The 13,112-nt window shown below is 38.2% G+C and overlaps 1 protein-coding gene across 1 annotated transcript in view; it reads left to right on the plus strand.

The window, feature by feature from the left end:
• PARD3B (par-3 family cell polarity regulator beta) overlaps window positions 1-13,112 on the plus strand; it is a gene marked incomplete at its 5' end in the record, with an annotated part of 298,721 nt that overhangs the window by 146,395 nt on the left and 139,214 nt on the right. Inside the window, 2 exons of the mRNA XM_082483978.1 lie at window positions 4,290-4,496; window positions 5,484-5,718. Of these exons, the coding sequence (XP_082340104.1) occupies window positions 4,290-4,496; window positions 5,484-5,718 (442 nt within the window). The remainder of the gene's footprint in view (window positions 1-4,289; window positions 4,497-5,483; window positions 5,719-13,112) is intronic.

Genomic DNA, 13,112 nt, shown 5'->3' on the forward strand with positions numbered 1-13,112 from the left:
AGGGATATTCATATAGTTTCAGTTTTCAACAAGAATCATTATCTAGAAAGTAAAATTAGTGATAAATATATAAAATGTTTAGGGTGTCTTAGGAGTTGTATTTCATTTAGAGTGGCAGAGATTCATGGCTTCTCTTCAATTCCACTTTCTCTACACGTGCCTTTGGGGTGGCTTGCATTGCCCACAGCGCTGTGTCATTTGTTTCCCTTTGATTTTCATGACTGATATCTTGCTTTTGGCATGTTTCCTTCTGCTGGGCCATACAATAAGAAAGGAATGTGCAGATGTGGGAAAAAGAGAAAGCTGGAAATACATGAAACTACTACTACTACTAGTAATAAAAGAACAAAAAGCACATTTGCTTTTACTGATACATTAAGAAAAAAAAACCTGTGGTAGCCATGTTGGCATTGAGCAGAAAATAAAGGTAGGTGTAATAACATCTTTCCATTAAAGGATGATCAGTTACAGGTATCATCTAGGAACCGGCAACTCAGTTTCAGCCAGTTGTAGGCAAGTACTGATGTCAGTTGTTGTTTTCTCTCATAAATTCAGTAGAGATGCATAAGGTAATTCACCGTTTATAAAAAAATAAAAATAAAGTGGATGCTTCAGATGACTTTTTATCATTGTACTACAAGGAGCAGTAAAATGAGGGCTTATGAATTTAAAATCCATAAGAAACATTTTTACGCAGTGAACAATTAAATTTCTCATTGTCAAACTATGTTTTTGTATTCAAAATCTGGATAGGGCAAGATGTGTACACACACATATACATACACCACACACCCCCAGAAGCGCCTGTTAATAACTTGTAAAAGACAAGAGGGGTTTTTTGTTGTTTATTTGTTGGTTTGAGGGGTTTTTTACCCATGAGGAAAATCCGTGTTTTCAGGCTTATGGTAGTCCTAAAGGTCTGCAGAAATGGAGAAAAGTACTGGGGGGGGGGACAGGGGAAGGAAATTTCCCTGCTTGGGACCTGGTACTTGTTGGTTACAGAGCCTTGCGTATTTCTCTGTAAAGCATCCGGTAATAGATGCTGGCTGTGAAAGCAAGGGGACTGGTATCCCTGCTTAGGGAAGCTCCTCAGCTCCTGTATCTTCAGTTGTGCACTAATACGTGATTGCTGCAGCCTTACAATGAAAGAAGAAAGGAACAAAAGCTGAATTGCAAAAATATGAAGTTCTAATTGAAAACCCTGGTGAGACTATCCAAGGATGTTAACTCCCTTCTTAATGAGGTTGCATTGCTACTATTGTCATCAATAAGAAAAAATTATATTATTTTTCACCTGGGTTCAGATGCTTCTTCACTGGTCGATTCTCACGGTAATAGTGAGAAACTTCCAATGTTGCCAGTGAAATTTCAGGCTAAATTATTAAGTCTTTGAAAGGCGCAACTAAATGCTCAGCACTAATCTGTGCCTAAAGGTTCTTAGTAAATTTTTTAATAAATGAGAACACCTTTTAAATGGTAGAACACAGGAAGATCACAGATGAAATTTAATTTTCTTTGCCAGTCAGGGAGAAATACAGTTAATTTTGCCATTTTATACTGTCCTTTAAGGTAACGCATTTGGTTATGTTAGGCAATGAAGTGACCATAAGCCAATTCCTTTTCTTTTGGGGACGTTAGAAAAAAAATTCATTTTTCCAAGGTAGTGGTGTTCTGAATTTACTTGGTAGCTAAAGAGTGCTCCATTTAGTTTCTTTTTTCCTCTTTTTAGCGGCAAACTGAAAATACTACATGAAAGTCACTGTAAGTGTTCTCTTTAAAATATCAAAAACCAGGAAGTTATTGCTAGTTATTACTAAAATTAATTCCTCAGGGGGACTTTCACGTTAGGACAAAATAGCAAAATAAAGACTATTTATACAGAAAGAAACATACTTTGCCAATAACTCTGAGTTTCCCATGCAATTGTTTAAGGTTTAAGGACTAAAAAGGACTAAATGTTTAAGGACTAAAAAGCTTCTCTTGGTGACCCAGACCGAACTAGATAGTATGTGAACAGGTACCTAAAAACTGTGTCGCAGTGTGTGCCGGACAAACTGCCGCAAGGCTGAGCAGACAGCTCGTTTTCTGCTGCATGGAACATTTGAGTGTGTCACTCCAAACCTTAGGTGTTGGCTTGGATTTTCTTAGGAATGGCCTTCATATGTTAAGAGTAGTCTCTCGGTCTGAGTAATTGGCTTTGCTTTATATAAGACAGGCTCTAACCGGCATTTAACCGGTGACTTTTTTTTTTTTCCAGGTAATACAGCTTACGGCACTAATTTAATGTAGTACAGCTTGTACTGCATTGTGTATATAAACCTTTGTGCTGCCTTTTGACACAGCTGTTTCAGGTAGCTGCAGCAGCCTGGAAATCGGCATTGGCTGCCCAGCCTCCCCGAGCCATGGCCGCCAGCAGATCCCTGTGTACGAGCGGTGGTGCTTAGCAGCAACAGCACTGTCCACTTCCTTGCAGATGCTGTAGTCGCCGTTACACCATTGCCCAGTGGATACCGCTCCTGCGAGGCTCGGCAGGGGCTGGGCTGTGTGCCTGCGGCCCGCAGAGGTGGGAGCCATTGCCCATGTCAGGCCTTCACCCCAGCAGCCCTCAGCACAGGCATCTGCCCCGGCCTGGCTGAGAGCTGCACCTTCCCTGGGCCGCTGCAGCCTGCCACGCTCTGCCACATTGACCACCATGCTGCCCTCCCATCTGCAAAAGCAGCCCATCAAAGCTGTTTGCTGACTGAAAAACAAGAAAGCTTTTTCTCTGCTGATCAGAGTGGCTTTCACAGTGGTTATGCTTCCCTTGGTTTTGCTCCTTCTCAGCCTGAGATAGGCACCGCAGTGCCTCTTATTAATGCACAACTTTTTAGTGATTTAAGCACCTTTATGTTGTATGCAAGTTGTTGCTCTAACTCCGTTTTAGCACTTGCTAATTTGTCAATAATGGTAGTCTCCAGAATGGCAGTTGGCAAACAAAAGAAGGTGACACTGTGTGACCATCAACCAGGCTTCCCTTAAACTTGTTTGTCTCCACACCCCCCACCTTATTTTCAGCTACATACCAGTCTGCAGGTAATGGAAGTGTAAATTGCTTTGTGTCAACACTACTGATGAGTTTCTATTTGGTGCCAACTCTTAGCTTTTTTCCTTTTAAGAATTCACTGGTCACAAAGAAATACCTACACTCGAGGATTGCTAAAATCACAGCATACAGTACTAACATATCTGTCTTTTTTGTGATCCTCGTATCTCTTCAGGCTTGACAGTCTATGGACATATATGTGAAGGTTTTCTGTTCTTATATTCTCCTGTTGCTCATGTTAGTATCACTTAAAAGTTGAACACAAAAGCATTTGTGTTCTCAAAGACAGAAGACATATTGCAAGGCAAAGTCTCTTCCTCAGTGTCTGTACGTCACATTTATTGTTCTGCCATATAAAAACGAAGAAGATACTACAAAAGCTTTTAAATTAAGCTGTGAATTTCTTCATTGATTGGTATGCACATATTCGTTGAACTTTTTCTTTACCTATTCTACTATCATTATATTAATGCTAATTAATATTAATGCTGCCACAAGATAAAGCCTTTCTAAGGTCAGACAGTCAAGCATTCAAAGAGAGGAAAGGTTTAGGAGACTTCGTAAGGTATTTGCTCTTTTTTTGTATGAAGTGCTTTCTTATGCCTGTAAACAAGGAAAGCGGCAGCAACATCATTTATGTTAAGCTGTACTTTTCTGGAAATATTTGTTTCTTGAAAAACCTGGTGTGTGTGTTGATATCATAGCACCAGTTTCAGCTTGAAGAAAAAAGTTGGATAAGACTGAGAGAACTAATAATATCTTCTCACAGGAGAAATGTGTTTGAAAATATCAGCCATGCATACAACCTGACTCATTCTAAAAATAAAAACTCTCACTGTGTAGCAGTGTTTGTTTTTTCTGAGTCTAAGGATAATGTTCTCTTTGAGACTGTTGGCAGTGTCCAGTTGGACATTGCTGTCAAGGGGGAAGAAGCAACCCCATCTTTATCACTGGTGGAGGCTTCAAAGTGACACAGAACGAGCAAGCTATTGCCCATCACTGTTGTCAGGTCTGTAAATTATGTGCCATTCCCAAGTCTGAATGGGGGTATCTACTGAACTGGGTTTAACTTGATGTTATTTTTAGAACAAATTACACTCATTTCAAAGGGGCCCAAGTAAAAAAGTACACAATTAAATGTATCTGTCTGACTAGTTTCATTTCTCTGTGTGGTTTTATTATAAAAACTTAACTATTTGTTTTTCAGATTCTTCTGGCAAAGATTTTGGTCCTACTCTGGGATTGAAGAAGTCCAGTTCTCTTGAGAGTCTTCAGACTGCTGTGGCTGAAGTTAGGAAGAACGAACTCCCTTTTCACAGACCCAGGCCTCATGTGGTCCGTGGTCGGGGGTGTAATGAAAGTTTCCGAGCTGCCATTGACAAGTCTTATGATGGACCTGAAGATGGAGAAGAGGGTATGTTGCTAATGGCACTTACTGAGGGAGCAGCCTCCACTTAGTACTGCTGAGGGCCAACCCAATAAAGCACATAAGCAAGTGATTTAGTCCAATTGAAGTTGATCACATTTTAAAAGCTGCTCATGGCTTCCACTGAATATAGCTGCCTTTGCAGTACCCCATCCAACCTTGACTGGGTTTAGTGTAAAGTCTTTCACTGATTTCCTTCGGGGCAGGGGTGGGTTGGAGGATTTAGAACTCAATCCTTAAATAATTATAATTTTTAACTTCAAGAAGCAGCTGCCGCCTTCAGATTACATTAAAAATTATCTTGCTTGTTTTACAGAGCTGTCTACAATTCCCCCTTCTCCAACCAGGAAATTTGTTTCCTGTTATAGACAAGGCAGAGAGTATTGATAGCACCCTGCTGCTCATTCTGTTACCATGGGCTTATAGACCCCAGTCTGGAAATACGTCTTCTTTAGCGTGAAGCGTAAAACTGTGCTTGGATCCTGAGCCCCCCAAATAGAAACAACACAGTTCTTCTCCAACCAGACAGAACAGTTAAGCTATTTCTTTTTCAGCCATTAAAATAGAAAGATTCCAGGGAGTGAATGAAATTGTTTTGTTACGTAGGTTGTTATCTCAGTCGCCAGAATCTCTTGTTGAAGTAAGCTCTCAGTGTTTGCATCCCAGCATGTCAGTTTTCTCAAGCTGATGGAGGTTAACAAGCTAGATTTCAAATAGAGTAGTGTTTTAGCATGTCAGGATTTTTGTATCAAGAATAATAACTAGAAAACAAGTCATTAAAATAACTCTGTATTTAATTTACAATAGAAATCTGCTTGAATTCACTAGCTATGTTTAATCTACTTTTTAAATTATTCAATTAAATGAGTAAGTGTTGTGAGTCATTTGAGCACTTTGTAGACATTTATGCTGTATTTCATGTGTGTGCATTTTGGTGGCCCCTAGCCATCCTCACTGCTGCTTTTTCATGTGCAGATGGTTTCTCTGATAAGAGCTCTCACTCTGGTCAAGAAGCTCAGAACATGGAATCTGCCCCTCCAGGGAACCCTGAAATAGAAGATGCAGAAGCCAAAGCTAAAAAAGACAAGAAAAATAGAGAGAAAGAGAAGAAGAAGGAAAAGGGCAAATCTAAAATCAAAGAGAAGAAAAGGAAGGAAGAAAATGAAGATCCAGAAAAGAAAAAAAAGAAAGGTTTTGGTGTCATGTTGAGGTACGGTATTTTAAAAAGCAAAACAGCCATCTATTCTCATTATAACATAGGAAACAACTGATACTCTCATAAAGTAGTGGAAAAATTATTTCACTTGGACTCAAAATAATGTTTATGTTATTTAAAAAGAAAGCAGTTTATACTTTTACACCAAACTTGTAGCTGAGGCAGAAGACATTTGGCAGACAAAATGTCTTTTTGTGCCTTTGAAATTCATTCCCATATGTCAGAAAAGATTCAAGGTTTCAGGCTAAAAACAAGCGTGTGTCAGTGGGAGGCTTTGTGGGGAATATTTCTGAGTAATACATGACCCACTCCCACTCTCAGACCTTCGCCTTCTCTCCCCTTGCTTATCTGCATCCTTCACAAGCTTTGGGGAGAGCGGGATTGCTCATGTTACTGTAAACAGTGTAGTAACATTTGCAGTTGTTGAAAACCCCTAGCCATGATAAAATCTTTGCTTCTCAGCTTCAGCCATTGCCTGCAGTGGTCAAAAGCTCACAGTCCTCCCTGCCCAGCATGCAAGCTTTTGGATTTCTTCTGTGGCTATCAGTTGGTTTTGCATCTCTGGAATCAACAGAGATTAGACGATGTTCTTCAGGCCATTTCCTTGTTATTGCTGGAGCCTTTGGTGCTGTAGGCACTCTGGTTTCTATCACCCCTGCCTCTGGTACCTGTTTACTCTATTGAGAATTAAAGTGTTTCCATTTAAGTAGATCTTTGCAATTAATATAGGATATGTGAATGAAATGTAATGATCATTTGGAGGAGATTAGACTTTATGACCATGTGGTTACTTACGGCACTGACCACTTACACCAATAGCCTCCTAAAGCTAACGGTTTCTTTGCATGCCAGATTGTAGACAAGCCAGATACATACAAAAGCCACGATCATTGCTTGGCAAAGATGCATTTAAATAGTAATCTAAGAAATTCGGCTGCAAGATCGTTCACTTACAATGATACTCATTAAGATAGTGTTATATGAACTTGCATTGCAGCTTTCTGCTGGTATGTCCTCTGGAGTGAAATGACTTGTGTTATATTGATATGGAAGGTTTTAGCTGACTTTGTTCCATGTATCATCAATAGGAATCCTCAAAATTGTCCTATCAACTTTAGAACACTGTAGAGAGATTGTAAAAAATATACAGGGATGCTTATGTGCCAAATTTGCATGATTTCAGCAGTTATTAAGTGTTCGTAAGATGAAGGTGCGTGGGTATACCAGTCTGCATTCAAATGGGGCTCTTCAGGAATGCTGAGGAGGCACATACTCACACCTGCGCATTGCACGTGCATTTGTGTTCATACTGTTTGAAGAAATAGGGCTTAACATGGAACAGTAGTCAAAACACTGAATAATTAGGAGGGTGACTTCAACAACTCTCTTGTGTATCTTAAGCTTTTTGTCTATTTTCATTCTTCTTTTTAACTCTTTGGCGTGAATGGGGCTGTTGGAAGAGGAGGGGAGTGACACAGAGGTATGACAAAAGCATAAATATTCTGTTTCATGTATCACTGGCAGATTTGAAATTTGAAGTGCAAAGAAGTCTTACTTATGGGGGTGTGATGCCTAAGCCAGAAAGAACGTGGCATGACATCAGAATCCAAAACAAGCGATTGCAGTTGACAAAAATCTGATAATGAACAATATGCAAAGCTGGGAACAATAAGTTACTATTCTTAGTATTGCCTTTTTTTCAGAATATATTTCACATTTTGGTTGTACATGAGCTTTATACATCTTTTCATATGCTGGCTTTTTATACAGATTAATAGTCTTCCCAGCGGACAGTAATTGTTAATAATACTTATTTATCTGTATGGTAGTACAGAATGGGAATTTCTATCCCACACCATTGAAAATCTCTATAAAGCCACAAAAATGGAAGCAACAGGTTATGATGAACAGAGGAGTTGTTTGTAAGAGCTAACAGTTCAGCTGGGAAGTTTTTAGATGTTCTGTGTCCTCAATGTTTCTTCCTAGAATTTATAAAATTGTTCTGGAAAAGAAATTCTTTCCTGAGAAGGTGTGAGTCCAAGGGAATCCCAGCCATGATAAAAGTGAAAGAAGGCTGATGACCTCTAAAGACTGAACAAGAGCAAGCAGTGTGTTTACAAAAGAATTGGGGACCATATGTCCTCAAGATGAGCAAAACTGGGCTGGTATTTTCTCAGGGAGGAATTGCTGTGGACAACTTGAAAAACAAAAATAATTAATCCGAATGGTTTTAAAAGCAATAATAGGAAAGTAATGGGGCAACCTAGAAGGGGTCAAATACTGACTAAGTACTAGATTTAAGAGGTATTTTTCAGACTGGAGTTTGATGTGAAGAGTGAGGAGAGTGTGTCAGAAGGGCTAGGGAGGAAGAGACTGCAGTAAGAAGCTTTGAATGATCGAGTATTTTAGCAGCATGGATGGAAAGAAACAGCCAGATTTTTTATGACATTGTGGAGATGAAACTGGCATGTTTTATTGGTAGAACATCTGTGGAAGGAAAGGGAGAAGTTGAAGAAGACAAAGTTGTGAGCTTCTGCAGCAGGCAAGGTGACTACTAATTCTTGGTAGCTTAAGAGAAAGAAGTAGAGGGAAGTATTTAGAAACAGAAATGAGCTCAGTTTTTGACATGCTGAGTTTAAATTGGAAGGGGATCCTGCCATGAGAGGCATTAGAAATGCACATGCCATAAGGAAGCAGAAAGCTGGGTGGACAATGATATCTGTAGTGTGTCTTTTGTATTTATGGTGGTAGTTGCACTGTGGTCCCCCATGTGGGAGACCACCAAAATGAGTAACAAGGAACACAGCACCTGTAAAACTGAGAGAAAGACCCAAGAGTAAAGACGTTAAGAAAGCAAGTGGCAGGAGTGGGAAGAGGATATATCTGCCTGGGACCGGGCCATGCCATGAATTTTTTTAACTGGTCCAGCGACTGCAGCCATGTAACTAATTGATCCTACCGAGAGCTGGAACCCCACAGTGATACATTCATACTGTTTATATTTTGTGGGATGCTTTGTTCAGAGCTATTTCATCTATGCCTGCATAATTCTGCTGTGCTGTATAGATGCATCCAAACGGGAACACAGACTTGCTGAACTCATGTCAATATTGGGTTAAGTAGGAAATGATTGTCTGTGGTGAAAGCTCCAGGACCAGAAGGACAATGAAAATATTTCCGAGATCTTGCCAGAAAGCTCAGTGTTAATGAAGACACGTGCACGTTCTGGCGAATGACTAGGGATCAGGTGTAAAGGACAAAGAAAAGCAGAATTTGAGGCTAAAGCAGCTGCTGGAAGTGTCACACTTGCCTATGGTGGGGTTTTGGTGCTGTACTTGCTGGGTCGTATGTATAACAAGTTTTATCTTGATAGTACGTCCATATGAATTGGCTTGTTTCTGCCTTATAATCAATAAGAAAGCATTTCAAGATATTAAAAACAAACTTGAGTATTTATCTGTAGTACAAGAAGCATTGAGCTTTAGTCTTTTGCATCTGAGATTTTTGAACATATTGGAATTGCTACTGCATTGGGTTTTTACTTTTTTTTTAATTTAACAACAGAAAATAGCAAAGCTGTTAGCAGTTGCTAACAGATTTCGCTTAGTGCCTCATCTGTTGCTCAGCTGCTATTTACTTGTAGTTCCTGGTCTTTTTTTACACATACAAAAAAAAAAAAAAGAAAGAATGATTGCTTTCCTGCTAAGCTTTTCCTGGATTGAAGCTTTATTTAGGTGACTGTGATTCAGGGAGACCATCAAGAAATCATGCTTTTATTTTTGTAATCACTGTTTTTTCAAAAGTCCTGTTGTTTTACTCATATTTAACTGGAACTCTTGGCTGCAGCATTTTAATGACTGTGGTACTTGGAGCAAAGTAGGTTAATATACTGGAGATCTGAAATGCTGATGACACTCATTATTACTGATTAGTTAAGTCTCTATAATCCAAACTACTATTTTGCTGTGGCACATAATGCGCAGTGTTTGTGTTTTCTTGTTTGGCTGGTTCTGATGCATATATTGCCTGCCTGAGTACCGGATGTGCATATTTGTCCAAAGAACAACATTAGTTGACTCTGTTAACTGTATGTAACATTGGCTAAGTGAGCATTATATTTTACTTTTGGTGTTTTCTGGCACATTGCACCGTCATAGCTTGCTAAATAACCCACTGCTAGACAACAGAGGGCAAATTGATATTGTATATCAAGAAAACAACTACATTAAATGCTTTCATTATTGGAGCTGGGACTAAATGTATACTGCAGTCTCAGGAAAAAACATCTATGCTGAAACTCTTTCGGAACAGAAATAATACTCAGTCCTATGCAGATACAAAGCAGCGGCAAGATTACGCAATACCACATTCAATTCTTGGTTCATCCCTTTTCTTACATTGAGATGACTGATTCTTTCAGGGCATGGTGAGTCTGCTGGACCTCAGATGAGCTTCTCTGTACTTCTTTTTGAAGGTGTTTTGTATTTTCATGAGTAATGCTATAGTAAAACAGCATGTTTGTGCCTTTGAATAAAGGTAGTGCACAATGTCATTGGTTTAGAACTGTCAAAAGTCTTGTGAGGTGACTCTGTAGGCTGTTTGGAAGGATTAATTAACCCCTTGGTGCAGGGTTTTAGAAATCCCTGATGCTGAGCACTTACTATATATTATATATATAATATATATAATCATATATATATAATATATACTATAATTATATAATGCTGATGCATTATCACTTAACACCAGGAATGCAAAGCTGATCTAAGCAAGAGGTTAATAAATAAATAACTAAACTATTCCTCAGTTTGCTAGGTGATGAACTCTAGATTTTAAATTTGTGATCTATAGTTATTTAATTGCCATTCTTTGAAATACTATCAAAATATTCTTTCCTAACAAAGGTATGCTTTGTGTAAGGTTCTAAATGAAGTTGGAGAAAGGCTGAACCTTTAAATCACCAGGGAAATGTGACCTCTGCTGTATGGTGCTGCTCTGTATCCTAATCCCATAGCAGTTGTTACAGTCCTGGCGTATAATAAACAGGAGTCTATGGCTCTCTCCGTACATTATCCAGATAGTGATTGTAAAAATTCTGGTCAGCCCTTTCAGCTTTATGGGTATGAAGGTAAGTTAGCTAATGGACTGCAACCACACCAATGGCAATTTTAATAGGTAGCTCCCCTAGGCAGAGACCAGTAGGCTGAAGTCATAATTTTTTTATGGTATAAAAATCTAAGAACAAGTGTGTAATTGGTAACTCAGAATAAAGAGTTTTGCTCAACTGGAGTGCAGTGGGAGAACTCCCTCTCATTCAGTCTTTATTTCTAGGCTGGATTCAGGACTAAAAAAAAAACCAACGTTCTTCATGTAAGGCAACTCTTGTCAACTTGACTTCACTAGTTCACTAGCAATTATTTTCAAAATTAGTACAGCTGAGAAAATGTCTGTGTCTTGCAAACATTGCACGTCAACTATGACTTGTGTATTTGTGCATGTATACTGCAAGCACAGGAAGCAGGAATATATATGTGCATATTAGTTACATTTGCTTTTTCTTCTTCAGGAATAGTGCACTTTCCCACATAACAGTTCATCTTAAATTATTTACCTTCCATTTCACAATATGAGCCATGAATATTTTATTTTTTGTCCCCTTAATTTGCCAATTTTCCTTTGAGCTAAGTGCCTTAGTGATTTTAATTTTTCATTCCAGTTGGAAGACAGAAATGACCCTTTTTTCATTATTACTATTATAGGTCTTGTGTTCAGAATGATACTTTTTACAACCAGCACTGTTGAGTCTGTAATGGTATTGCAGAGCAGATAGCATAATATACAGATATTGACTTCCATTAAGTATATCACTATGATAGCTTATTGAGATCTTTTTTTTTTCTGCTCTGCATTGCTCTGAGAAGTTGAGCATCGTAGAAGAAAAGTTAGCAATATAATGAAGAAAGAGCAAATAATAGAGATGTGATTTGCTGGAGAGAGGCAGTGTATATAACTTTTTAATGTATTTATATGTATGTACGTACAACGCTGGAAATCGGTATGGACATGGATAGATTAAAAAAAAAAACAAGACTAGATTAAATTATAATTTAATTAGGCTGAAGTTTATTTTACTTTTTTTTCCTCAATAGCAAATTTATCAGAGATGAATCATGCCTGTGTATTTGATAGACAGCATCAGTTAATGGGCAAGATGAGTTATTTAGAGGCCTTGATTTCCTTTTGCCTAATAAAACTTCCACTTTTCAATAGGTAAATTGGTAAATAAAACTCCTGTTTCCTTTAAGGAGCACAAGAGCATGAGGGAGAGGAGATACCTAATCAATTAATTGTACCGCAAGTTTGTCAAGTATTTTTAACTAAAAAAAGACAAACACGTCAATTTATGTGTATCGCTTTTTCTTTTTCTCCACTGTATGATTCTTCCTTGGCTACATTCATAGTCACACAAAACCAGAGAAAATAAGGGTGTTTTGTACTAAAATGATCATGCGGACTGCCTACTAAAGGCTTATTTGTTTAATTAAGCATCTGTTCTCCTCTTAATATGCATGCATAAATCTCATTAATGTTAGATGTATGCAAGTGCATTGAAGAAGGATAGACCCCTTACTCTCATTACTGAACTTGGATAACAAGATTTATATTTACTTAACAGATCAGAGCAGAAAGTTCCCTCTGACTATTTAAAAGGACTGGAAATTACAAACTGTTTGCAAGGAGCATGCTTTTTTGAAAAATAGTTGCATGTTCACTTCAAGTTGAAATATTATTATTCAAGCCATTACTAAGCAAAAAAAAAAAAAGGCAGAATTCTTTGTCTGTAAGGATTAATTTTGTGCACTAAATTCTGTGACATGTCTACTTAAATATATACTTGCCTATGCAATATTGTGGTCTGTGCATGCCACACCTGCTAAAAAAAAAAGTAAACTCCAGTTCTATTGGAAATACGACCAGGTCTTTTCTGGAAGTGGCATATTTCTTTTAAGTGTCTGTCTTCCCTCTCCAAGAAATGCCTTCTGCAAAAAAAATACTGGAAAGCAAAGTGTATTCTTGACGAATACTAAACACTGTGGCAATGCGTTTGTCCTTCATTCACTATACTTGGCTGTTACTTATTCTAAAATCCATCTCTTATCTGAAATTTTCCATGTAAGTTATGGTACATTGCATATTTCTGTATGTAGTACAGATGCATTATGGTCAAAGATACTTGAAGGTTTAAAGTCATGCCCACAAAAATTTGAATTAAGGCTTTCTGAGCTGCATTTTAACCAATAAATACGTATTTTGCTCAGGAATACAGTGCAGAATGTGAGTTCTACCATGAGTCTCAAAAAGACAGCAGGTTTGCTGATTTTCTGTTT

Source organism: Vanellus vanellus, assembly GCF_965231255.1.
Source record: "Vanellus vanellus genome assembly, chromosome: 5".
Classification (NCBI taxonomy): Eukaryota; Metazoa; Chordata; class Aves; order Charadriiformes; family Charadriidae; genus Vanellus; species Vanellus vanellus.